General features: G+C 50.7%; 7 protein-coding genes across 7 annotated transcripts; 3 read left to right on the top strand and 4 right to left on the bottom strand.

The window, feature by feature from the left end:
• Window positions 1-1,168: 1,168 nt before the first annotated feature.
• On the bottom strand, window positions 1,169-2,215 carry PFICI_00151 (uncharacterized protein; the record flags this gene model as incomplete). The annotated part of the gene is made up of 2 exons (XM_007828732.1): window positions 1,169-1,336; window positions 1,409-2,215. The coding sequence occupies 2 exons, from the start codon at window positions 2,213-2,215 to the stop codon at window positions 1,169-1,171; spliced, it is 975 nt and encodes a 324-aa protein (XP_007826923.1).
• A 647-nt stretch (window positions 2,216-2,862) lies between these two features.
• Window positions 2,863-4,339, bottom strand: PFICI_00150 (uncharacterized protein; the record flags this gene model as incomplete). Its single annotated transcript, XM_007828731.1, has 2 exons — window positions 2,863-3,867; window positions 3,962-4,339. 2 exons carry the CDS (start codon window positions 4,337-4,339, stop codon window positions 2,863-2,865), a joined length of 1,383 nt encoding a protein of 460 aa, XP_007826922.1.
• Window positions 4,340-5,702: 1,363 nt separating this feature from the next.
• Window positions 5,703-13,733, top strand: PFICI_00149 (uncharacterized protein; the record flags this gene model as incomplete). Its single annotated transcript, XM_007828730.1, has 6 exons — window positions 5,703-7,034; window positions 7,088-7,205; window positions 7,274-7,387; window positions 7,471-10,493; window positions 10,552-10,648; window positions 10,711-13,733. 6 exons carry the CDS (start codon window positions 5,703-5,705, stop codon window positions 13,731-13,733), a joined length of 7,707 nt encoding a protein of 2,568 aa, XP_007826921.1.
• Window positions 13,734-14,477: 744 nt separating this feature from the next.
• PFICI_00148 (uncharacterized protein) lies at window positions 14,478-19,444 on the bottom strand (the record flags this gene model as incomplete). The annotated part of the gene is made up of 8 exons (XM_007828729.1): window positions 14,478-15,084; window positions 15,156-15,239; window positions 15,301-16,185; window positions 16,244-16,367; window positions 16,445-16,810; window positions 16,864-18,310; window positions 18,386-19,138; window positions 19,208-19,444. The coding sequence occupies 8 exons, from the start codon at window positions 19,442-19,444 to the stop codon at window positions 14,478-14,480; spliced, it is 4,503 nt and encodes a 1,500-aa protein (XP_007826920.1).
• Window positions 19,445-20,342: 898 nt separating this feature from the next.
• On the top strand, window positions 20,343-21,131 carry PFICI_00147 (uncharacterized protein; the record flags this gene model as incomplete). The annotated part of the gene is made up of 1 exon (XM_007828728.1): window positions 20,343-21,131. The coding sequence occupies one exon, from the start codon at window positions 20,343-20,345 to the stop codon at window positions 21,129-21,131; it is 789 nt and encodes a 262-aa protein (XP_007826919.1).
• A 1,022-nt stretch (window positions 21,132-22,153) lies between these two features.
• On the top strand, window positions 22,154-23,187 carry PFICI_00146 (uncharacterized protein; the record flags this gene model as incomplete). The annotated part of the gene is made up of 2 exons (XM_007828727.1): window positions 22,154-22,616; window positions 22,682-23,187. The coding sequence occupies 2 exons, from the start codon at window positions 22,154-22,156 to the stop codon at window positions 23,185-23,187; spliced, it is 969 nt and encodes a 322-aa protein (XP_007826918.1).
• A 295-nt stretch (window positions 23,188-23,482) lies between these two features.
• PFICI_00145 (uncharacterized protein) lies at window positions 23,483-24,169 on the bottom strand (the record flags this gene model as incomplete). Its single annotated transcript, XM_007828726.1, has 1 exon — window positions 23,483-24,169. The coding sequence occupies one exon, from the start codon at window positions 24,167-24,169 to the stop codon at window positions 23,483-23,485; it is 687 nt and encodes a 228-aa protein (XP_007826917.1).
• Between the last annotated feature and the right edge of the window lie 39 nt (window positions 24,170-24,208).

The raw sequence follows: 24,208 nt of genomic DNA, 5'->3' as shown, positions 1-24,208 counted from the left end.
ATCCATCGTGCTGCTAAGCCGTTCCGCGGTGATCCTTCGTGCTGCCAGACCGTGGTGCCACGGCCTCGTTCGACACGATTGCGCTTCATCGTTCCAGAAGCTTATTGATCCTAAACAAAGTTGTGCTGATATTGAAGGATCGCGGGCGTCTCTACATAGCGATTGACTTAGTTTACCGTCACGGTCGCAATGTTGATTGTGTGTGTTGCGAAGATGGTCAATCGTTGCGCGTTCCCGTTTCGGAGGTCCGAGCCAGAGTCCAGCCAGCGGTCCGTGACTGTAGTCTTGAAGTACAGGGGCCGATAATCAGACAATGGTAGAAAGCGACGCCGAAACTTCAAATTCGACGTCTTATGGAATCTTAATTATTCATGGTGGAAAAGGCATATCAATTGTAGTCAATGATCTCGTCAATGGTTAATGGAGTGATGCGATCTCTACCGGTGCCACAGTGGGAAATCATGTGGAGCTAGAGGCCCAAGCCCTTCTGAAGCGCTGGAAGCCTTCTGTACAAACATTGGTTCTGGGCATTTTTGTTCCCTGAAATAGCGATCACCTAGCCAATAAACACAGCCAGCTCACCATTGTGATTGTGATTTCATTAGCCCACGATACCGTAATAGTAGACCCAGAGTTTGAATCATAATTCCCTACATTTTGCATTTAGAACGTGGTATGTGAAAAGGAAAACAAATTCAAATTTCTTTCCATGTTTGCCAGCCTAATGGGTGGCTTTAGTGGACGCTTTCAGTTGATGTCCATCGCGGGAGTTGGTGGACGGAATTGTCGGACTCTCCAGGGCTGAGAAGCAATTTCTACAGAACGCTGGGGCTGCTGGTCTGACTAGGGAAGCACCTAACATTGGAAGCCTTCTTCCCCACATTGATCTCATCGGCCCGTAGATGTACCTACCTTAATGTACCTAGGTAAAACTCACAGGCCTTGCGCCCACTAACAGTGGCCCCAGCAAACACTTGTCCGGCTTTTCCAAGGGAGATTTACGACATCATACACGCAAACTGCAGCACGAAAAGTACGCCCCGAATTGAGAGTTTACAAACCAGATATATTCCAAGGTTATTACTTGAGAATGATCCCCGATCAATTACTGCCTTTGTCTTTGTTATATGGATATTAGCAACGGTACCAAACATGTATATGCGAATAGCTACCAATATCTCAAAATAAAATTACACCCATCGGCAATCCAATCCACTTGCATGGTCAACGCAACGTCAAAGCTGTGATCGCCGTCCACGACGGATAAGAGCCTGGGCACGTCGGGTACAATCTCCTCCATACACTTGACAAATTCCGTGGAGCATGCCACCGGAACCTGTCAAATAAAAGCAATTGATCAGTACTAGGTATACAACAACGCAGCAAATGGAGATTGTAGATTGCTTACCACAGAGTCCTGCTCGCCGTGAATTAGCCAGATTGGAGGCAAAGTCTTTATCCTTTCGAGCTCTGCAACACTGTCCAGTCGCGAATCGGGCCTTGCGTTGACCAGCCGTGGAATCCAGCCCTGTTGAAGAATGCAGGCGACCAATTCCCACATCTCTACTGGGTCTCCACTCGTTCGGATGGTGCCTCTGGTCCGCTGCATATAAGATCGAATCTTGGCTGCTGCTTGTCGCGGTGGTGGAGGATAGGATCCTATAATCTTTCTCGGCCGCGCCATCTTGAATTCTGGAACATCGCCATACAATGGCCCGTAGAGAGACACGATGGCTTTCACAGCCACATCACGACGCTGGAGGGCAGAATGCAGCGCAATGGTTGATCCTGCACTCTGCCCAACACAAAGTATCCGATCAAAATCCGGCCTGACACCCCACGACTTTAAGTCGGTCGCGCCTGGCAGAGTGTCCGAAAACCAGCTCCAAAAAGCATCCATGTCGTCCATAATGTCAGCGCCTGACGCCTCGGGCAAGAGACGATAGTCAGGAGCCACGATCAGGGCGTTCTGTGACAAGGCGAGCTCCAGCAACCAGTCCGACCACCACGGCTCGTACATGCGATCTCCCACTATGAAGCCTCCTCCATGCCAAAAGACAAGTACGGGAATAACGATATCAGCGCCATTTTCTCGCTTTTCGACCAACTTCCTAGGTATTAGAATGGATGTCCAAATTTCATGGCCATCTACTACACTATAGACCTTATCTGTTCTCTCGAATCCCTCAAATTTGCATTTTTGGGTAGACGACATGTTCTCGTTGTTAGTTTGGCGCATTTCCACTCCATAACTTTGCTTCCTTAGTGTTGCAACACTTTGGGGCACTAAGTAGGTGATGTAAATTTCGAATGCTAATTTGCGGTTGTGTAAGCGCTATGTCGTGTACCCATGAGTGGCATCGGGGGTGGTGCCACCCTTTTCCCTTGACCCGGCCCCGGCAAAACCATTGCTATAATGAATCTCTACTAATAACACGTAATCAGTGACTTGTTATTATTCTGGCGAGGCAGGAATGTTTTAATTAGGGCATCCATAAAAGCATAGCTACGTGGAAATAATGCCGTTGCTCACATTGATGGCTATTGATGCGCACACTGTGGCCAAGTGTTGTAAACATGACGGGAAGGATGAGAACTGTTGATGTGACACAAAGAGAGACATGAAAAGCAGAATTCGTTGAAATGAACGCGTCGATATAGATTTGGCAAATATGAATGTTGCCGTGATTCCAACAACGTAATCTTGATTAAGAGCTATGGGGAGGTACTAGGTATTTTGTTCAGTTACTCTATACAGTGCACTGCTACCTAGGCAACTTGAATAGCACCACCACAGTGGTATCCTTACTTGCTATATCCGGCATCATACTTAACCTATGCCCGGGAAGATCCCATCATGAACTACCAATCGCTCAGAGTAGTCAATCTAAGGTGTAGACCATGCTTCGGTCTGGTGGCAGTGATAGTGTGCGGCAATATGGGTTTCCTTGGATCAGCCAAGGCCATCTCAAATTTTCCTACAAACGCAGCCAGCAAACACCGCATTTCCGCCCGGGCAAATTCCTGACCGGGACAGGTCCTGGGTCCATAAAAGAACAATAACATGGCATAGGTGCTGCTGGCCCCTCCTAGTTTGTTTGGTGTTCTAATGCCGGTCTTCTCGTCAGTGTCGATCCAGCGCTCGGGGACAAACTCGTCGCAGTTGTCGCCCCAAACTTTTGGATTACGTTGGACTGCCCATGGACAAATTATAGCTGTGATGCCAACCGGAACCTGATGTCCCATCAACGTTGTAGGTCGCACCGTGGCGCGGACCCCGACAGGAAGTGCTGGAAAGAGTCGGAAGGCTTCGTTCATGACACCATTAAGCAGTGGCAGTGACTCAAGGATGGAAGCAAGTTCAGCATCCGTAGGTGAATGGTAGTTTGGTACCATGGACGGAACATGCTTCCGAATCTCATCTCGCAGGGCCGCCTGGATGTCGGGATGGGTGGCAAGGAGATACAATGCCCAGCCGAAGCTCGAGGCCGTCGTCTCGTGACCTGCCGGAAGACATGTCTGGACGTGAGTAGCAATGTCCCCGTCACTGAAATCGTTCGAGGTAATGAGTAATGAAGCCACGGAGCCGTCTTCACCCTTCTCTACGCCGCTATCAATAGAGCCTCTCTTCTCCTTTACGAGATCTAGGCATGTGCTTCTCAATCGTGATACCACGGCATCAATCTTTGCAGGTAGTTGCCACGGAAGCCGGCGCACAAAGTTGAGACCAAACATGAGACTTGCGGCAAGATAGACGACCTTGCCTGTGGTGGGATGCAAGAGCTCCTCGTAGTTTGCCACAATCGGGTCATTTTCATCTTGCAGTGTTTGGAAATCCCGTCCTATAGTTGCAATGCCGATGAGGTCCTGGCAGCAACAAGAAGCGTCAGTGACTGACTCGATTGATCCATTTCTGAAGGCGATTACGAGACCAAGGGTGCCTATCTACATATTGACTCACCAGAGTGACCTTGTTGGCCCAGTGTACCATTTCAATGACAGCTGTCTCAGGCGCATCATCAATCTTCACGTCTAGTAGCTGTGCCGTACTTTCGGACCTGCTTTGGGTGACTGCCTGATCAACTCCCTTGGTGAGCTGTACGGATTTACGCCAGAAGCCCGAATACATGTTGCGGACGCGTTGGTGGCTGAAAGCAGGCGCTATGGCCTTGCGAAGGTATCTATGATCATCCTCATCGGCACTGGCCACGCCGTCGCCCAAGAAAAAAGCTTGTAATTTACGCTGATGAGCAGGCTTTTGAAAGTCGTAGCTCTTGATATTCATTACTTCCTCTATAGCCTCGGGAGTAGTAGCAATGATGCTCTCTTCGGACAGCATAAGCAGTCGGATAAGGCCATCATTCGGCGTTCTTTTAAGCCACTCAAGGTGGGCAGTACCCAACGGTTGTCGAAACTGCTGCAAGAAATGGCGAAAAGGCACCCAGCCGCCCTAACCAGATTAGTGACTCAACTTTTCGAATGGAGCTCAACAGGGTCGGACAGGGCACATACGGAAGGACTTGGTAGGTCTCTGAGTGGGCTGACGTAAAAAGGATATATATACAATCGGTATATTACGACCAGAGCCAACTGTGAAATAAAAGCGCAAGCCATTAAATTCATCAATTGTAGCATTCTGTTATGGGCTTGCGGAACGACTTGAATCATGATCACGGACTCGATACACGAGGCAGCGACGATGTATCGCAAGTGCCATTTTGAGGCTGTGGACATAGCGAAAGCGGCTCTGCCAGGCGAGGGACTGTCTTGAGTCGAAAACAGTACATGCAACGAAGAGGAAGGTCCTCTCAGTGCACCCCAAAGGTCTGTAGGCAGAAAGCTCGCTCGATGCTGAATGCCTATACTAAGGAAGAATATATGAAAGCCAGCGATCGCAGGATTTCAGGATCAAATACATAGGTACTAACCTTAGGGAGGTACAGTATACTTCAGGCGCTTTCTGGTCACTGGGGTGGTATGAACTGTAATGTAAGCAGGGGATTGTGGGCACTGAATTTGAGCTTAACGGCACTGTAGTTTAGGGCGTAATTGTGGGTACGGCTAAGGTCAAGTCTCCTACATCACTGTTCTTGGTCACGATAAAGAATGCAAAACCACCAAAACAGGATCTTTTTTCAGTTTCAACTATATCCTTGGATAATTTAACCATGCTCTGCATAGAGCCCTGGCACATCATTTGAACCATGCGATACGGGTTTGTGCAGCCCAATGCGCGAGATCGACCCCAGCCAACAGTATACGATCCTTCGCGCAACAGAAAACAAACGCCTTGTCCCTGAATCCTTCAATTCCACCAGTCATGCTCATCGACATTTCTTGGGTCATTACCAATTGAGGAGCGACTACTTGCAGAAGAAGCATTTGCAATGACTGGACGCCCTACGCACGATCAGGAAAGGAGCAATTGCTCGGATGGAGGTGGCGTCATTTCTGGTCGTGTCTGGCCTCCTACTAAGATGGACTTCACTACGTATGTAGCCTGTCCAGTCGCACGAGCGTTATTGAACCCTGACGTCTGTCCATGCCGAACATCATCTTGCCTTTATGCATAATCTGACATAACCGTCTGAGATACAGAGGCAGGCGCTTTTTCCTGCAGGTAGATACAACGCACCGTCCACGCTCAATCGTTGAATCCACTAGTCTCCTCCAGCCTCATCCGTCTCTCGTTGCATTCCATCATGCCTTCCACGGGGGACATCATGGGTGTTTTCAATGGCCACTCTTCTTCCAACGGAATCAACGGGAACGAGTTGACCGAGCTGGGTGCAAGCAACGAAGTGCCTATAAACGGTACTTCAGGCCCGCGCGTCAACGGTACCAACGGGTACCATGTCAACGGCAAGAATGGCACTGATGCTAATGGCACAAACGGAACTCACTCCTATGGGACAAACGGTACTCACGTGAATGGCACCAATGGCGGTCCTATTGACAGTGTTTCGGGTGGCTCCTTGAACGGCATAAAGCAGGACGTTGGAGGCGATGACTTGGAAGATATGCCGATCGCCATCTGTGGTACGGGTTGCAGATTGCCTGGCGGAATCCGCAGTTCGTCTGACCTTTTCAACTTTCTCTCGAGCAAAGGCGATGCTAGGAGCATCGTCCCAGAAGATCGATACAACATTGACGCTTATTACGACCCAACTGGTAAGCCGGGCTCTGTGGCTACAAAGTATGGATATTTCTTAGACCTCGACCTTTCCCAATTCGACGCGTCCATGTTTGGTATGTCGAATGCCGAGGTCGCGACACTTGATCCTGCCCAACGCCTGTTGTTGGAGATTACACGCGAGACATTTGAAAGCGCTGGCGAGGCCGACTTTCGAGGGAAAAACATCGGTACCTTCATCGGTGGCTTCACAACGGACTGGGAGGACATGCAGAACACGGACCCTCTGAATTTTGCGCCATACCAGATGTCGGGCAAGAACGATTTTGCCCTTTCCAACAGACTCGCATTCGAATATGACCTGCTGGGTCCTAGCATCAACATGAAGACTGCTTGTTCCGCCACGGCCGAGGCGGTGCATACGGCCGTTATGGCTATTCGCTCAGGCTCGTGCCCGTCGGCTATAGTGGCAGGAGCAAACATGATCTTGACGCCGCGCGCAAGCATTGGAATGTCAGCAATGGGTCTGCTTGCAGCTGATGGTAACTGCAAGACATTTGACGCTGGGGCTAATGGATTTGCTCGCGGAGAATCTGTATGCGCCATCTACATCAAGCGTCTGGACCACGCTATCCGTGACGGTAACCCAATTCGTGCTGTCATCCGCGGAGTTGATAGTAATTGTGACGGTGGTGATGGTTCTCGGACCTTTGGCACACCCAATGCTATAGCACAGGAGAAGTTGATCCGCCAAACGTACACGGCGGCAGGTTTGGCACTGGCAGACACCAGTGTAGTCGAACTACACGGCACTGGAACACCGGTCGGCGACCCATTGGAGACTACCGCTATCGCTAATTGTTTTGGCGGTGACAAGAAGGTCTATATTGGGTCGATAAAGGTATGGGTTCCCTTACTTAGTCACACTGTTGCACACCGAGCTAACCCCTGTAGCCTAATGTTGGGCATGGAGAGGGCAGTTCCGCTCTGGCCAGTTTGATAAAATCTGTCGTCGCCCTCTCGAATAAGACAATTTTACCCAATATCAAGTTTTCAAAGCCCAACCCGAAGAGTGAGTACTTGATTCCTTACCGCATTCGATTTGTCGTCTTTGGCTAAAACTGAACTCTCGTCGTTTAGTACCTTGGGACCGCAATCTTCAAGTTCCCGTAGAGCCTCTGCCATGGCCGAAAGATTTTAAGGAACGTATCAGCATCAATTCCTTTGGTCTTGGCGGTTCCAACGTACATGTCAGTACCCATCTTTGTGTATTTCAGCAGGAGCACTACGGCTAACGCAAGGGCTGTAGATGATTATAGATTCCGCAGAATCGATAGGAATTACGCAACCGCGCGGTGGCCTAACAAGAAATGGCGAGGATGTGACTACAACGCCCAAGCACAAGTCCTTGCTGTTGCTGTCGGGCAACAGTGTAGGCTCAATCCAGCAACTATCAGCTCGCTACGGACAGTACTTGGAGAAGAACCCCACGCATCTCGATGCCATGGTCTATACGCTTGCCTCAAGAAGAGAGCGATTGAAGCTAGGATCTTATTGTGTCGTCAATGGTCTTGGAGTAGGCGAGCCAGTTACCCCAGTAGAATCTCAAGGTGCTCGTCACGTCGCATTTGTCTTCACAGGCCAGGGTGCCCAATGGGTTGGTATGGGCCGCGAGATGATGCTGGAAAATGCCGAATTCATTGCGAGCATCCGCCAGATGGACACAATCTTGAAGTCGGTCGAGCATCCGCCTAAGTGGACACTTGAGGAGACATTGCTGGCCGAATCGGCCGAGAAGGCTCTTTTGAACCAGACCGACCGCTCTCAACCCATATGTACTGCCGTGCAGGTCGCTTATGTTGACGCACTTGCCGCATGGGATATCAGGCCATCCGCCGTCGTAGGACATTCGAGTGGAGAGATTGCCGGGGCTTACGCTGCAGGCGTTCTGTCTCTCAAAGAGGCCATCATCACCGCTTACTACCGTGGCTATGCGTTTGCGCGCAATGAAGTTCCCGGCACCATGGCAGCCGTGGGTGCGGGACGTGATGTGGTTGAGCAGCACCTGAAGCCTGGGGTTGTCATCGCTTGTGAGAACTCCAAGGCCAGCGTCACCATCTCTGGTGACTTGGAGGCCATGGAAGAGACTATGGCGGCCCTGAAGCAAATGAATCCCGACTTGTTCGTCCGCCAGCTGCGCGTACCAATGGCCTATCACTCTCATCACATGAAAGCTATTGGAAATCTCTACAAATCTCTCCTTGCACCACACCTAGCGGCCAAGGCTCCCCGGGTTCCGTTTTATTCGACAGTGTACGGCCGCAGGGTGCGCGAGAGCAAAGAATTTGGCCCTCATTACTGGCAGGTCAATATGGAAAACCCAGTGTTGTTTCACACCGCTGTATTGCTGATGTTGGCTGATCTGAGCGACACGGCACACTTGGAAATTGGTCCTCACTCTGCTCTGGCGGGTCCTCTCAGACACATATATAAGGAAGCCGGTCATACTGTGCCTTATGCCTCTGTTGCCGAACGTGGCGAGGATGCTTCCCACACTTTCCTTTCTGCCATTGGGAAAGTTCACTGCTTCGGTATCCGGCCTCAGGCTCCCACATCTGAGCACGCCTACACCTTGCCGGACTTGCCCACCTATTCCTGGAACTATGAGTCTAGTCACTGGTCGGAAACTCGTACAATGGCCAATTGGCGATTCCGGAAGCACCGCAAGCATGAGCTGCTAGGCCTCCGTCTCATGGAGAGTAGCGACGTCGAGCCTACGTGGCGAAATGTGATTAGACTAGGGGATGTCGCGTGGCTGGCAGACCATTGCGTTGAAAGTGACATTGTTTTCCCCGCAGCTGGTTACATTGCCATGGCAGGAACTGCTATCGCACAGTTGACGGGTTCGTCCGCCTATACCGTACAAGATGTTCATATTACGACTGCGTTACGTCTTGACGAGGGCAATGGTGTCGAGGTCGTCACTTCTCTACGCAAGCATGCCTTGACAGCTTCAAATAACAGCAAATGGTGGGAGTTCTCTATTACCTCTGAGAACAATGGAACCTGGATAAAGCATTGCTCCGGCTTAGTGACTGATGGCTGTGCCGTGGCGTCCCCCAGTAATCTTGACGTTTCACCACATGTACGAAAAATCGAACCCAACCGCTGGTACCAGGCTCTTGGTCGCGTTGGTCTGAACTACAGCAATCGCTTCGTTGGCCTGGATGAAATCACTGCCAGTCCCGTTGATCACAGTGCATCAGCCAGCATCACCGATCGACAAGACGCAACCGAGACATATGCACTTCACCCGTCGACGTTGGACCTCGTCTTGCAGTCATGGTCAGTCGCAGCCGCACGTGGCGAATATCGTCAGCTGGATAGCCTTTTCCTCCCTACTTTTATAGAGAATTTCTACGTGGGCGACCATGGATCTGAGCGTACGATTCAGATCCGCACTACTTCTCGTGAGTCTGCTGGAATGAATTTTGGCAGCTCATATGGAGTCGTGAATGGCGACAATATAGCCTATGTGCTTAATGGGTTTGAAGCGACGAGAATGGACGGGGCATCCGCAAGGCAAGCTGATGAACTGAAAGCTTGGTCGGTACAATGGCATCCAGCTTTTGATTTTGCTGCTCCAGAGACACTGCTGCGCCCAGCACGAGATGTGACTGCCGACTCCAAGTTTGTTGAACAGTACTCGCTAATGTGTTCGGTCGAGGTCCACTATGAGGCTGCCACGGTGACATCTCTTGCCCAACCGTTCTTCAAGCACTACTTGGCTGGGATAGCCAAGCAGATGGACCAGGTCGATCAAGGTTTGTCAATGGTACCCGACGCCAAGGAGCTGAAGGCTCTCAGCCGAGAGGCTCGACAGCAAAAGTTGGTTGAATGGCGCGAAACCAGCAAGGGCACCTCGGCAAAATTCGTGGTCGAAGCTCTCTGGCGTGTATATGCGAATATCAAGGATGTCCTGGAAGGCCGCGTTATATACTTGGATCTTCTTCTTGGCGATGGCGTATTGTCAGAGTTTTACAACGAAGCCAACGCTTGGTCCGACATTGGGGACTTCTTTCGCGTCCTGGGCTTGAGCAAGCCGCAGCTTCGTGTTTTGGAAATTGGAGCTGGCACGGGTGGTACAACATCGGTTCTGCTGGAAGCACTCCACTCCAAAGAAGGAGAACGCCTGTACGGAGACTACACCATCACCGACGTTTCGGCTGGCTTCGTCAATCAAACAAAGGAACGTTTCCGGGATTACCTAAACCTCAAGTTTGCAGTTTGTGATATTACATTGGATCCCCTCGAACAAGGTTTTGAGGCAGCTTCATACGATTTAATCGTAGCCTCCAATGTATGTTTAACCAACACCCCTGTTCCAAGGTGAATACTTACCCAACCCGACTATTTAGGTCATACATGCCACTCCTAGCTTGGTTGAAACGTTGACAAGGTGCCGGACACTACTCAAGCCGGATGGGCAGATATTTATGCAGGAAGTTTGTTCAAGTAAGTTGTATTTCGAATCACACTGCCCTTTGAAACTCCAGATAAACTGACATCTCGCGCAGATACGCGATACGTCGATGTGATCATGGGTCTCTTCGATGGCTGGTGGGCCGGAATCGACGACGGCCGCGTCGAGCGTCCAGTAGTTTCGGAAGAAGTCTGGGATGCGAAGTTACGTCAAAGTGGCTTCCAAGGCATTCATGCCGCCGTTCACGACAACAAGGATCCGCATTTCTTCTGTTCCACCAACATCGTCGCACGTGCTCGCCCGGATGTGACTCCAGTTTCAGACAAAACTGAGAACAGGATCACTCTCCTCAAACTCACTGCCGAGCTGAGCGAATTCGGACAAAACGTCAAGAATGCACTCGAAGCTCAGGGAAAGTCTGTGGACGAGTGTGTCTGGGGGTCCAAACCAGCAGAGGGCCAAGACATCATTTCGCTGCTAGATGCAGATAACGAAAATACTCCGTTGTTAGCCGAGATCGATACAGGAAATCTTGAGGAGTTCGTCAATGTTGTGGGAGACGTGTTAGGACAGGCAGTTTTCTGGGTCATGCGATCAGCCTCAACACAATGCGCTGATCCCAACTACGGTCAAATGCTCGGAGTGGCGAGGTGTATCCGTGCTGAGCTGGCCATAGACTTTGTTACTCTTGAGTTGGACCACCTGGATATGGAAGCAAGCCAGGCCGTAGCGCGGGTGTATACCAGGGTCCAGCAGGCGCGAAAGACGGCAGCAGAAACCGACGACGCTTCTGACACGGAATTTGAATACGCCTGGCGAGCCGGCCAGGTCCTCGTCAGCAGACTCCATACAATGTCCGTCGACGCGGGGCTAGCCGACGCCGCTCCTCAAGTGCAGGCCAAGCATCTAACCATAGGACAACCGGGCTCGCTACAGTCTCTGTGTTGGACGGGCCACCAGCTCCCACCATTAAATCCTGATGCTGTGCAAGTGCGCGTTACAGCGGCTTGTCTGAACTTCCACGACGTGGCCGTGGCCATGGGTCTTATTGCTCCTGACGGCCCCATGGAGAGCGACGGTTACCATGGCCTTGGTGGCGAAGGAGCGGGCGTTGTCACGGCCGTTGGTTCCAATGTGGATCACGTCACTGTCGGTGACCGAGTCCTCATCATGGAAGTCGAAAAGGCCGTTTTCGCCACCGAAGTCCAGGTAGATGCGGACATGGTCGTTCAGGCGCCTGCAAACGTGAGTGACGAGGACGCGGCAGGCTTGGTCATTCCCTACCTTACCGTCCTATGGAGCTTGGTCGAGAAGGCTCATATGGAGCATGGACAGACAGTGCTCATTCACTGCGCGGCTGGCGGAGTGGGTATTGCTGCCATTAATGTCGCACGATGGCTAGGACTCGAGATCTATTGCACCGTGGGCTCGCAGGCCAAGGTTGACTTCCTCACCCAAAAGCTAGGCGTACCACGAGACCACATCTTCCACTCCCGCAATGACAGCTTCGTCGCCGACGTTCTGCGTGCCACCAATGGAACCGGCGTCGATGTCGTCCTCAACTCGCTCTCGGGGGAGCTTCTCCATGCCTCCTGGAAGTGTGTTTCCTCTGGTGGCTCCATGGTTGATCTCGGAAAACTGGACAGCCTGGCCCGTGGCCGGTTGAACATGGGTCCATTCGCAGACAACCGCGCCTTTTTCGGTGTTGACCTTGTCGCCATCTATTTCGCTAATAAGCGTAAGATAGTGCGATTGCTGCACAAAACCGTCGAGCTCCTCAGAGACGGCCATATTTTCCCACTGCATCCCACCACCATTTTTGAGGCTGAGAACATCCAAGACGCCTTCCGTTATATGCACAAGGGCCTCCACAAGGGTCGAATCGTCGTCAAGATGCCCACCGATGTTACCAGTCTCTCGCTCACCTTGCCAGTACCGAAGCCAAAGTTCAGTCCCAATGGCGTGTACCTTGTAGCTGGTGGCCTTGGAGGCTTAGGTCAATCGATCATATCGTGGATGGTGAGCAACGGTGCTCGACAGATCATGGTGGTTTCGCGGTCAGCTGGGACCCGGGACGAGCATAACCAGTTTGTCCTTGAACTGCGCGAGCTAGGCTGCGAGTTGCGCTGCTTCGCTGGTGATGTGGCCGACCTGGAATTCATGCGCGACGTGGTGGCGGCTGCAAGAGGCCCGGTCAAGGGTGTACTGCAGTTAGCCATGGTGCTGAAGGATACTGGCATTCTGAATATGGACCACGAGTCCTGGACGACAGCCACAAACCCAAAGATTCGTGGTACCTGGAATTTGCACCAACTGCTCCCAGAGGACTTGGACTTTTTCGTCATGTGCAGTTCGGCCAACGGGACACTGGGTCACTATGGACAAGCCAATTATGCAGCGGGCAACGCGTACCTCGACGCTTTTGTGCACTTCCGCCACGGCTTGGGACTTCCCGCCGCGGTGCTAGACATTGCTGCTGTGAGCGATGTTGGTTACGTCGCATCAAATAAGACTGTTGCAGAACGCCTCGAGAGAGGTATATCGCGTTTCATGAGCGAAACCGATTTTCTTCGTTGTCTGCACCTCTCGATTGAGCGATCATCCCGTCAGTACATAAAGCCTGCGGAGTCGACATTGACCACTGTATATGAGGATCCTGCACAGGTGGTTCTGTACAACGAAATGACGCGCCCACTTTCGGATCCTCAGAACATGATTTCGTGGCGGCTGGACCCGCGCCTGTCCGTCTTTCGTAACAATGAGCTCATGACGGCCCACGGCGACGTGACAGGCAGTCAAGGTCTCCGGAGCTTCTTAATCTCGCTATCAAGCGAGCCCGAGAAACTTGATGACGAAGCGACAGTGCCCTTTTTTGCACAAGAGATTGCCAAGCGCATTTGTGCTTTCTTGATGAGGGACGATGACGCGGTAGACACATCTCAGACGCTCTCGTCCTTGGGTGCCGACTCTTTAGTCGCCATTGAGATTCGCAACTGGTGGAAGCAGACTCTCGGCATCGAGATTACCGTCTTGGAACTGGCCGACGCGAATACTACAATGGACCTCCTAGGCGCACTGGCGGTCCAACGATTAAAGGAAAAGCACGCAGCCAAGTAAATAGCAGACCTATATGGACTTCACCAGCTGGTCAATGTTGCGGATCATAGCATGGCGGGTGATGATGTGTTGATACTAGGTTCAGGTCATGAATTTGAGGGTTCTTTTGTTTCTTTTCTTTCCCTTTCTTTCCTTTCAATTTTTCTTTCCTAGTTTGAACTTGATTTTTCTGGTAGATATTTGTGGTTCGGTGGTTTCCATAGCTGTAAGACTTTACTGTTTGATAACATCGTTGGTTCAAAGATGTTCATGTCAATGACCGTATTCATCTCTCTCTCGCTATGATCTCCGTGGCAGAAATTTGCAGGGGCTTGCACGGCTGCTATCCTAGTACTGAGCTACTGCACTACAGGGACGGACCAGCCGAGCCATAGCTGATTTCGCCTGACCATGATGGAGGACCCACCCTAGCAAGTCGCGTCGGCGCGATCATGGTGCGGTCTGTTGATGAGTGTATGTACAAAGATACAGTGCCTTTTAGGTGTTAAGGCTAGGTACTAAAGGTACCTTACGCACTCTACAGGCTACCACTTGCACCTAAAACCGCGTAATCCTTGTACCAGGTGCATTGCTCGCATACAAACAATCAATAGCATCAGCAACGACATATCCCCAAGCAACAACAATTGTAAAGGGACCAGTATACTGCCAAATATAGACGAAGACGAGTATCTAATCGGAATTTCCCAAGTATACTCACCAATCGTTTCACGCGGATTCTTGATTAATTATTGACCTCTCTAGCTAATCCTCTTGAGCACGCTGCGACCGCATCAGCGTAGAGAACAACGACCACTTGTCCTGCAGCAACGCGTACGGGCTGCCCGTCTCGACGATCGATCCCGCATCCATGACAATGACAGTATCAAAGCTCAAAATGGTGCTCAACTTATGCGCGACGCACAAGACCGTTTGATGCTTGAATCTTTCCCGAATAGCATCCTCCATCTTCTCCTCGGTCGATCGGTCAGCTTGGCTCGAAGGCTCGTCAAGGATGACAATGTTGCCGTTTTGCAGGGTAGATCTGGCAAAACAAAAGAGCTGCTTTTGCCCATGGGACAGGAGATCTTCCGTATAAGGTGCGTCGAGCCCGCCCTTGGATTGAACCGTCTGCCATAGGCCGAACTCGTCGAGTGCATCTATAATGTCTTGGTCGGTGCAGTCGCGCCTGTAAAGCTGCATGTTGTGGCGCAACGTTCCGTGAATCAAAAGTGGCTCCTGGGGCAGCGTTATGAATCTTGATCGGACTTGGTCTGGGTTCATTTTCGAAATGTCGGCACCGTCTACAAGTATAGTCCCACTTTCTATAGTGACGAGGCGTAACAGTGTCCCCAGCAATGTGCTTTTGCCACTACAGGTGTACCGGTCAGCGTCCGTAGCATTCTAAGCTTTTACCAATATTCTTATAAAATGTCGACATACCAGCCCGTTCTACCGCAGACCGCATAACGCTGACCCGGCTTGATGTAAAACGAAATTTTGCGGAGGATAAGCAATGAAGATGGACTATGCACTTATTTAAAGGCCACCCAACAAAGATTCAGGGCGAAGTCGAGTTGGTACTTACGTGTATCTAGCCGATACGTTTTGAAACTCGATACTCCCGCTCCTGTACCACGATCTGGGATCACTTTTCTCCTTGTCGGCATGTCTCTCGGCTGCAGTCCCTTGAGTGAACAGACGCACTCGTTCCACGGCACCCATACTGATTTCAAGTTGGGTCCAGTGCTGGATCATGTTCTTGGCCGACGCGCCAAAGCCTGCCGTACTGAACAAGGCCAATCCCAGGGTCGAGTTTCCCTGGTCCTTTGTGGCTACTCCCACACACATTATAGTTACGGCGATCCCTGCTGTAATCATATCGAGGACCAGATTTAGCCAGTTCTGTGCCGAAAATAGCAGATAGAACGGCTTTTGGCTGACCATTACCAAATCCCGGTTCCTGTGCACAAAAGCCTTTGTCCATCGCAGTGCGCGGATAGTTGAGAGGCCGTTGAGTGTTTCGAGAAAGTGGGAGAACAAGGGCCCCTTGGCTTCTATTTCCAGTAAGCGTAGTTGACGCGAGGTTGGGAGATATGCTCGCTGAAGCAGGTATAGTGCGACGCCGACAACGGGAAGTGTCAGGCCGGACCAAGGAGAACCATATATGATGATGGCAAATTGGCCAAGAGCAGTCAGAAATTGGAGGGTAGCCCCTACCAGTGTATACGGAAGTTCCGTGTCAAGGAGCTGCAGGTCTTGGCTGAATCTGTTGATGGTTTCTCCAGCAGTCGTAGAGTCGAAGAAAGACATCGGCGCCCTGGTCTCATGATTAGTCGATTGCCATTGATAAGGAAACCCATAACTCTGCGGAACAAGATTATAGATACACGGAACCAACCTTAGGACGGTATCCAGAAGAGCTACATGGCAGCGGTTGGCAGACTTCTCAGATATGCTCGTAAGGAAGAACCTGCAGTTTTTCAGTCAATTCCATTCGACAATTGAACAGTGTTGGAACGAGAACATACAAAGCTGCTCCAGTCCAAGCAATCAGCTGCATGGTGCCAGCGCCAAAATACATTCCGATATAATACGCCTGGTTATCGTACGTATGGAGAATATTGTTTTCGGCCCAGCGAATTACCCAAATCTCTATGTCAGATGGCCAATCCGTTAGCTTTTCGTCGTCTAGAGTGATTGACCCCAATTTGATGGGAGGGAGACTCAACGGTTGAACGTGATCCCAATCACGAATATGATACACATGATTATGAAGATGAGAAAATTTCTTTTGCCTGATACGCCGATATAATATTTGTACACGAGTGTATCGCTGGCAGCCGCGTGCGCGTTGCTCGTCGATGCCACATCTTTTGGCAGGGAGCCAAGAACAAGGCCCTGGACGAGCTCCATGGTTGAGAAAGGGCGCCTTTCAAACCCATCAATCTCGTCGTCGTCTTCGTCTTGGTCTTTGAAATTACGTTCCTGCAAGGCATGAGTCCTAGTGACTGCCATCAACAAAGAATCTCTCTTCCTGACGCTGCCGCTATCAGTGAGGGAAATAACGCGATCAGCGACCCAAGCCTGCTGGACTGCTCCGATTGTCAGATTTGTCATCCCAAAATGCCATTGATACTCGCTCACTTACCGGAACTGGTTGCCCATATCACCAAGCTCTTCTGCTTACGTAGCAAGCCTTGACGGCCGAGTAGAGCGAGTAGGACTGATGACTCGGTGCGACCGTCAAGGCCGTTGAATGCATCATCTAGGATGACAATCGGCGCTCTCGTGTAGACCGCTCGTGCAAGAGCAACCCTCTTCTTTTGACCCCCGCTAAGGTTGCTTCCATCGTTTCCAACAACTGTATTGTCACGGGATGCCATCATGTTGATATCCTGCTCCAGTGCAGTCGCCTGGATGACGGTATTGTACCATTCTTCTTCGAAAACGTCCGACCCTATAATGTTGTTTCTAATAGAGTCATTAGTGAGCCACGGGGTCTGGCTACAGTAGCCGATTCGCATATTCGAGACGGCAACCGAGCCAGCCGCGCACCTTGTTTCACCCAGGAGCAGTTGCAGTAGAGTTGATTTTCCGCTACCCGTGGGGCCAACGACTGCAACAACTGATGGTGCCGTCAGCTCCAGATTAACATCTTGGACAATTAGCGGAGCATCGGCATTCCAACCTGCGAAAGCGTGATGGAGTCGAAGAGCTGGTGAAGGGCCCCTGCCACCAAAGCTCAGTCTGTGCAGCTGTATCCAGGGAATTGCCGGGCGTAGTCGTGGAAAGAGCAGATTCATTTCATCTTCTTGTGGAGATTGAGATTGCAGAAGTGCCCGATGATCCAGACGCGCATTGTCGCCATGAAGGAAAGAGTCAATCCGCTGGAGAGCAGCAATGGCAGTGACGGTATTGACTGCACTGTCAATGAAGCTACCGACTGCGTTGCCAAAGATGCTAAAAAGGGTCAAGCATCGGTATACCATAGCGGGAGTGAGCACGCGTCCGGATTGCGGACCAAGAACAACATTGTATATGGTGAAGCCAACAATGGGGGCCATTATGACGGGAATCCAGCCTGCCCATGCGACCACTAACAAGATATTTCGGAATTTTCTCAACCCGAGGATTTCCGCTTTTCGGAGCCTCAGTATGTCCTCACGAATAGTTCCTGTGACACCTGTCATTTTGACACCTTTGATGGCCTTGAGACTCTGGGTCGTAGCAGTGATGCGCGTCTCTACGCTCTTGAGCCAAGCATTTTGTCGGGCGCCTACGGGCGCCACAATCAAACAAGTGAGTCCGATAAATGCGGCAGTCAGTCCACCTGTTGCAGCAATAGCAACGCCTAGCTGCTGCTGGAGAAGCCACAAGCCCAGGGCAACCTCGATTAGACAGCCCCAACACTCGTGCATGTTGCGTGATCCAGTTGCAAATCGCTCGACATCGGAGCTCATCAGGGTCGACGCTGACTCGCGGAAATGGGACGAGATGTCGAGTTTCAAAGTGTGGCTATAGATCTTGTTTACTAGATCCGCGCGTATAGCAGTGATGGCACGTGCAGTGCATTGACGGTAGAAAGCTTGAGTCACCTGTGTGTGTTAGTCCTTATCACAGGATGAACACTGCATGGTAAATGGCAGCATATGCTGGGAACGGCTTCTTACTCCTATTCCTACGTACACCACGACGTATGCTGCGATCAAGCTTCCGCCAATTTTATAAGTGTTTGAGTCGAATGGCTCGAACATGAATTCCGTCGCTCTTTGCACCAAGAATGGCTGTGCGAAGAGGAACCCAGTATAGCAAAGCCTCGGCGGAATGGCACTCATTAGTAGCCATCCCCGCACGGCGAACAGGTGATGAAAGATGGACAGCTTGCTCAAGCGCTCATCATCGTCTCCATCGTCTTCAACGCGAATGTCACCGGGTCGAGTCAACTTGGGCTCGATGTCTGGAAGAGCTTCAGCCGTCAACGGTAGCTTCTTTTTACCTAGACTAAACATAGGGAGCAGCCACCACAGGAAACCGCGCGACACAATGTCTGCTCGCTCATCAGGGGTCGGTTGGCGACTTCCTACTCGAATCACTTTTCGTGCGCGTTCCAAGACGAGGACTACAAGTTTACATACCACGAATGTCGTGAATACGGCGGCTACGGGAACAACATCGCGAGGCATGCTCCAGAGCGTACGGGCACGCATGGCGTCAACCGGTATGGAATACCCTAGATACAGGAGCAACAGTGTCGACGCACGGACCGAGCGCTCGTGCTCGAGATGGGAGGCAAGCCCAAGGACCAAAGAGCCAACCACTCCCAGGCAGGAAGCCGCAGTCGTAGCTCTGGTCAGAGGTGTCTGAAGCGAGACCTGGGCTACGAATAGCACCATCTGTAGTAGTGCCAACAGGGAGTAGCCACCCTGGAGCATGGATTACCATTAGCGCAAGAACTACCTAAAGGATCGTAACAATGAATCCGAGGTGCTCACCATTTTCAATCGATGCAGCAGCGGCGACGCGACAATCACGTCTTGTTGCCATAGATGCCATATGCGCCACGCCGCCAGGCAGATGGCGATGCCCAGAGGCGCGATGGACAACACGACCTCCTGAAAGAGCAGCGTCAGGTCGAAATCATTCCCACAACCATGGACGCGAGGGCCCCAGACACCTTCGACGTCAATCGAGCATTGCGGTGCTAACGACTGCTGGCGCTGGTATAGCATGTCTCTGGTATCATCTGCTATCCTTCCCTCTCCAACGGTGATGGAAACGATCAAAGGTGTATTGGTCGATTGATTGAATGATTTGTTTCAAGTCTTGGGGGCGGATCCAATATCTCTTGATCGAAGGTGTCGGGATCCGGGACAGGGTCGTTGTCGTCAATTGGCAGTCATAGTAGTTACTACCTATCGCTCACCAGTACCTAGGATACGGCGATATGTGCGTTGCCATGGGGTGAGACATGCTTAGAATTTTTAGGATCTGATGGGATTTGCCATGCGCTGACTTCCGTTGCGCATGCTGCATGGAATGTTGCCCATTGTCAGCATGTTGGACTGGTGGCACCACGGTGGCTTCAGTCACTTGAAGCCGCTTTGGACATCGCTAACGACGGCACGAATTGTCATAAATATAGGAACAGAAAGTAACGACGGATAAATTTTGAAAAGCCACAGCTCTGCTAAGTAGTATTACTGCCAAGATTCACGAGCCAAGGTAGGTCTGTATGCTTCGTATGTATACAGCTCGAAGGTGGGGCAAAGCAGCATAGCCCAGCCTAAAGACTTGTTTCATCCCTGGGTGGCACCACGCTTTCCATACAAGTTGAACACGGTTCGGCGCCGAGGAGACTAGGTGAGAAGCAAATACTCACTATAATGTGATGGGCAAGTAGGGTAGCCCAATCAGGTCTCGTTTGAATTTGAGACTATTTTTAGTTTGAGCCTTTAGGAAGTTCCATTGGGATGTGCGTATGGCCTGTGCCAGACTTGTTTGACAGGGTTGCCTTATTATTATTTTCTGCGACCAGACTAGGAATATGAGCAGACAATTTTTTCAAGGCATTGGAATTGAGCGCCTCAGTTTGAGTTGTAACTCAAGACGACATACTACGCACCCACAATGGAGTCCTCGACGCTGCGAGAGGATATTGAATTATTTCGGTCCGTCATGTGGGTCCTGAATGCCCTGGAAGGAAGAGACCTGGATTTCCTCGGTCAAAGTTTCCCGCCATTACTGAGCGGGGGAGTTCCGCCTGGTGCACACAATGATTCTCGGAAGACCAGACCTGAGACGGATACTGAGGACGAAGAGTCAGGGGACGAGGATAGGATGGCAGACGACGAGGATGAAATGGAAGATGATGATAGTGAGGATGATGACGAATCTGACTCTGACGAGATAGAGGAGGTGATGGTGAACAACCAGAGCGTCGATGGAGATGAATATGACCATGGAGAGGAAAGTGAAGAGGAAGAAGACGAAGATGACAGTGAGACCGACGATTCATCGGAATTCTACGAAGAACTACAGTCTCTTGCAGACGACCCTATTGTATCATCATATCAAGAGCAAGCCACGTCTACAGCAACTCCCAGTCAAGGACCAGTCATTGCTAGTGGCCAAGTTATACAACAATCCGACGCAGACCTTCGTTGCTGGGAGCACGGGTGCAATGGGCGGAAGTTCACCAACAGGAGCAACCTAAGACGCCATCTCAGGGAAAAGTCAACCGCCCGGCCGACATGTCGGTGTCCTCGATGCGGCGCTACCTTTAGCCGGACTACGGCTCGCAACGTTCATGTAGCTAGAGGGAGCTGTAACCGAATCCGTCGCTATTCAAACGGCCGTATTAGGCCCAATCAGCGGATCCAAGACGAAGAGCTTTGTTGGAGTTTGAATAGTGCCTAGTAACTGCTAGAGTGCAATCACACAGACTATGTTCCGCAACCTCTTTCTTGTTCACCAAGAGTCACTGTGAATTGTATCGTAGCAGTTTATACACTTTAATGAGTTTTTCCTTTAAAGTCACATCCATCACAGGGAAAGTAAAGGCTGATACCTTTTGTTTTAAGAAAATGCGCTGATAAATACATCTATATTTCCCGATGGCGTCTCGCGTTTAGGCGCGAAATTGTAGGATTGCGGGATCTCAGACTTATTTTTCTTACGTAATGCCCTTCGATTTTCAATCTTCTCCTCCGTTTTGGGTGAGACTGTAATTACTTACACGAAATTCCATCATTTAATCAATAGCCATTTGATCGGTGCTCTCACCCAAGTGTCAGACGTCACCAACATCTAATGGCTATTTTTCTAACATGGTCGGTCTCATTACAATTTTCAAATTGGACATGGATAATTCTTCCTCTTGAATAGACGGTCATGCTTGCCGCGTTTCTCATACCCGTCGTGGGCCTTTCTTCCGCCTTGTATCTGCTAGGCTCATGGGTTTGGCAAATAATTTTCTCCCCCCTCTCTCGGATCCCCAATGCACATTGGAGCTCCTCAATCTCTTCAATATGGATCCTGTACACCAGATATCGTGGATGCGAGCTAGAGGTGCTGCATGAAACACATCAGAGATTGGGTTCGGTTGTGCGAGTTGGCCCACGAGATGTCAGCGTCAGTTGCTATGACGGCGTCCGGACCATATATGGCGGTGGCATGGATAAACCAGATTACTATGAGTACTACCAATACCACGGGTGATTATTTATGTTTTCCTCACCTTTGCTTTTCCTTTACTGACGTGAGACTTTCTTTTCCTTAGTGTTGACAATGCCTTTTCAAGCAAGCTTCGTGCCGACCATGCTGTTCGCCGACGTCGTGTTGCGGGTGTATATACCAAGACGTTCATCCGGAACTCGCCACATCTAGCCGCCATCACCGAGACCGTGATTCACGAACGGTTTCTACCACTACTGACACAAATGGCCGATAGTGCACAGTCATTTTGCATGTTGCGCCTTAGCTGGTCCTTGTCCTTTGACATTATTACAAGTTTTATTTTCGGACTTGACGCTGGAACTAATCTATTAGACGACCTTTCACAAATTGATACAATTGCTTCCTTCTATGATGACCGTTACCCTGCAGAAGCGTTTTGGAAAAAGGAAGCTCCCTGGGTGTCCAATGTGTTAACAAAGTGCGGTTGGTCGCCGCTCGGGAGGAATAAGAGATACCAGCTGGCCAGAGAATACCTCGAGGCGTGGACACTGCGCATGTGCTCCGCGGCAAACACCACCCTGGACCGTGCCCAGCCGCCTTTACCAGAATCTGGGGCTTACCCTGTTGTCTACGCGCAGATAAAGAAATGCGTAGATGACGAATATCCAATTCTTGACTCGGAGTCCAAGATGAAAATGATTGCCAGCGAATTATTCGACCACCTATGTGAGTACTGATCTATACGCGGGTTTATTTTAGCACAGCCACTTCTAACCATCAACCATGAGCAGCAAGTGCCCACGAGGTCGTCGGCCTCATGCTGGCATATACCCTGCGCTTCATAGGTGAGAACCAAACGGCTCAAAGAAAGCTGCGCGAAGAAGTGCGAAGGCTTAGATCAAAGGATCTATCGGCGCTTCCTTCCGCTGCCACCTTGGGTGAGCTGCACTACCTCAGCGCGGTCATCAGCGAGTCGTTCCGAATGCGGCCCAACGGTACGCCTTTGCCTCGCATCACTCCCCATGACCGCACCGTTCGTCTTGGGGAGTTTAACCACATCCCCGGCGGCGTCCGCGTGAATACGTATCAATGGTTTCTGCACCGAGACCCGTGCATTTGGTCGGATGCCGACAAGTGGGTTCCTGAGCGATGGCTGAACCACGATGGGCAGTTCGAGGCAAAGTCGTCACACGAGCCGGACAGGGTCCTGTGGCCGTTCTGTTCTGGCCCCCGGATGTGCTTGGGCAATCACTTGACCGATTATAGTACGTTTCGCCGTGGAGCCAATCTTCTTTGACTCGTCGTCCCTTAGGATCTGAGGCTAATGCACGTGGTAGTGATGCGACAGATCCTATATAGCCTGATTTCCAATTTCGAGTTCCTGGCCCAGGATTTGAAGGCACCACAGTCCGTTCCCCGGGGCGATGTAGGCACATCTAAAGATCGATTATCCATGATGGTTCAAACATTGTCATGAAGTGGCAGCCCATTCATGCATTTGTTTGTTTATCATTAGTATCTTCTATAGAAGTGTATGTTTATCTTTAATTATTATTTTATATGGCTTTAAAAATTAAATTGAAACATAATACTCAGTCTATATCGGTTGAATCGGTGATCCGGGCCACGGTCCTCCTTGCGACGCTCTCCATTGTGTCCAAGCTACTGCTAAGCCCAATTTTGCCACCCACGCTTTCCGACACAGATCTGTCCATGGTCAAACCATTGAAGGCCATTGGTAAAATTGATGACTTCCACCCGGCCGCGACCGCACCGGCCTTCCCCAGAGCTGCGTATCCAACAATGGAAGCGAGGAACACAGTCGTCAAAACTACCACTACGATTGGAAAGACCAAAAACGGCCACCTGACCGACACACACGTCTGCTCTACAAACACTTTTCCGGAAGCTGGTCGGAAATCTGGCGAGTCGCTATTGTTGTATGTTCGAACCCGAACGGTGAGGGCCTCAGCCACGCGATCAAATATAGCATTGACGCTGTCGAAGTTGGCGTAGGTGTCATTGAAGACGACACGAAGCTGAGGCGACCCAAAGACTCCAACGTCGTTTGATGAGGGGACGATCGCGCCAGCGAAGTATTCATTGATGTAGTCCAGGATGGAAGACCCAGCGGCGTAGGTCATCTGGTACAGGCAGTTCGCGGGGATGATATCCAGGGGCAGGCTGGTGTTTATCAAGGGAGGGCCAGGTACGGTGACGTTATCCAAGCTGTCGCCATCGGATTCCACATAAATTGAGGCGGTTCCATCGCTACTCATCGTTAGCGACAAACATTTCTTAAGAGTATGAAAAGCTCG

This window comes from Pestalotiopsis fici, assembly GCF_000516985.1.
Source record: "Pestalotiopsis fici W106-1 unplaced genomic scaffold PFICI_Scf_1, whole genome shotgun sequence".
NCBI lineage: Eukaryota > Fungi > Ascomycota > Sordariomycetes > Amphisphaeriales > Sporocadaceae > Pestalotiopsis > Pestalotiopsis fici.
The sequence above is the reverse complement of the archived record's forward strand: the minus strand, read 5'-3'. Positions and strand labels throughout refer to the sequence as shown.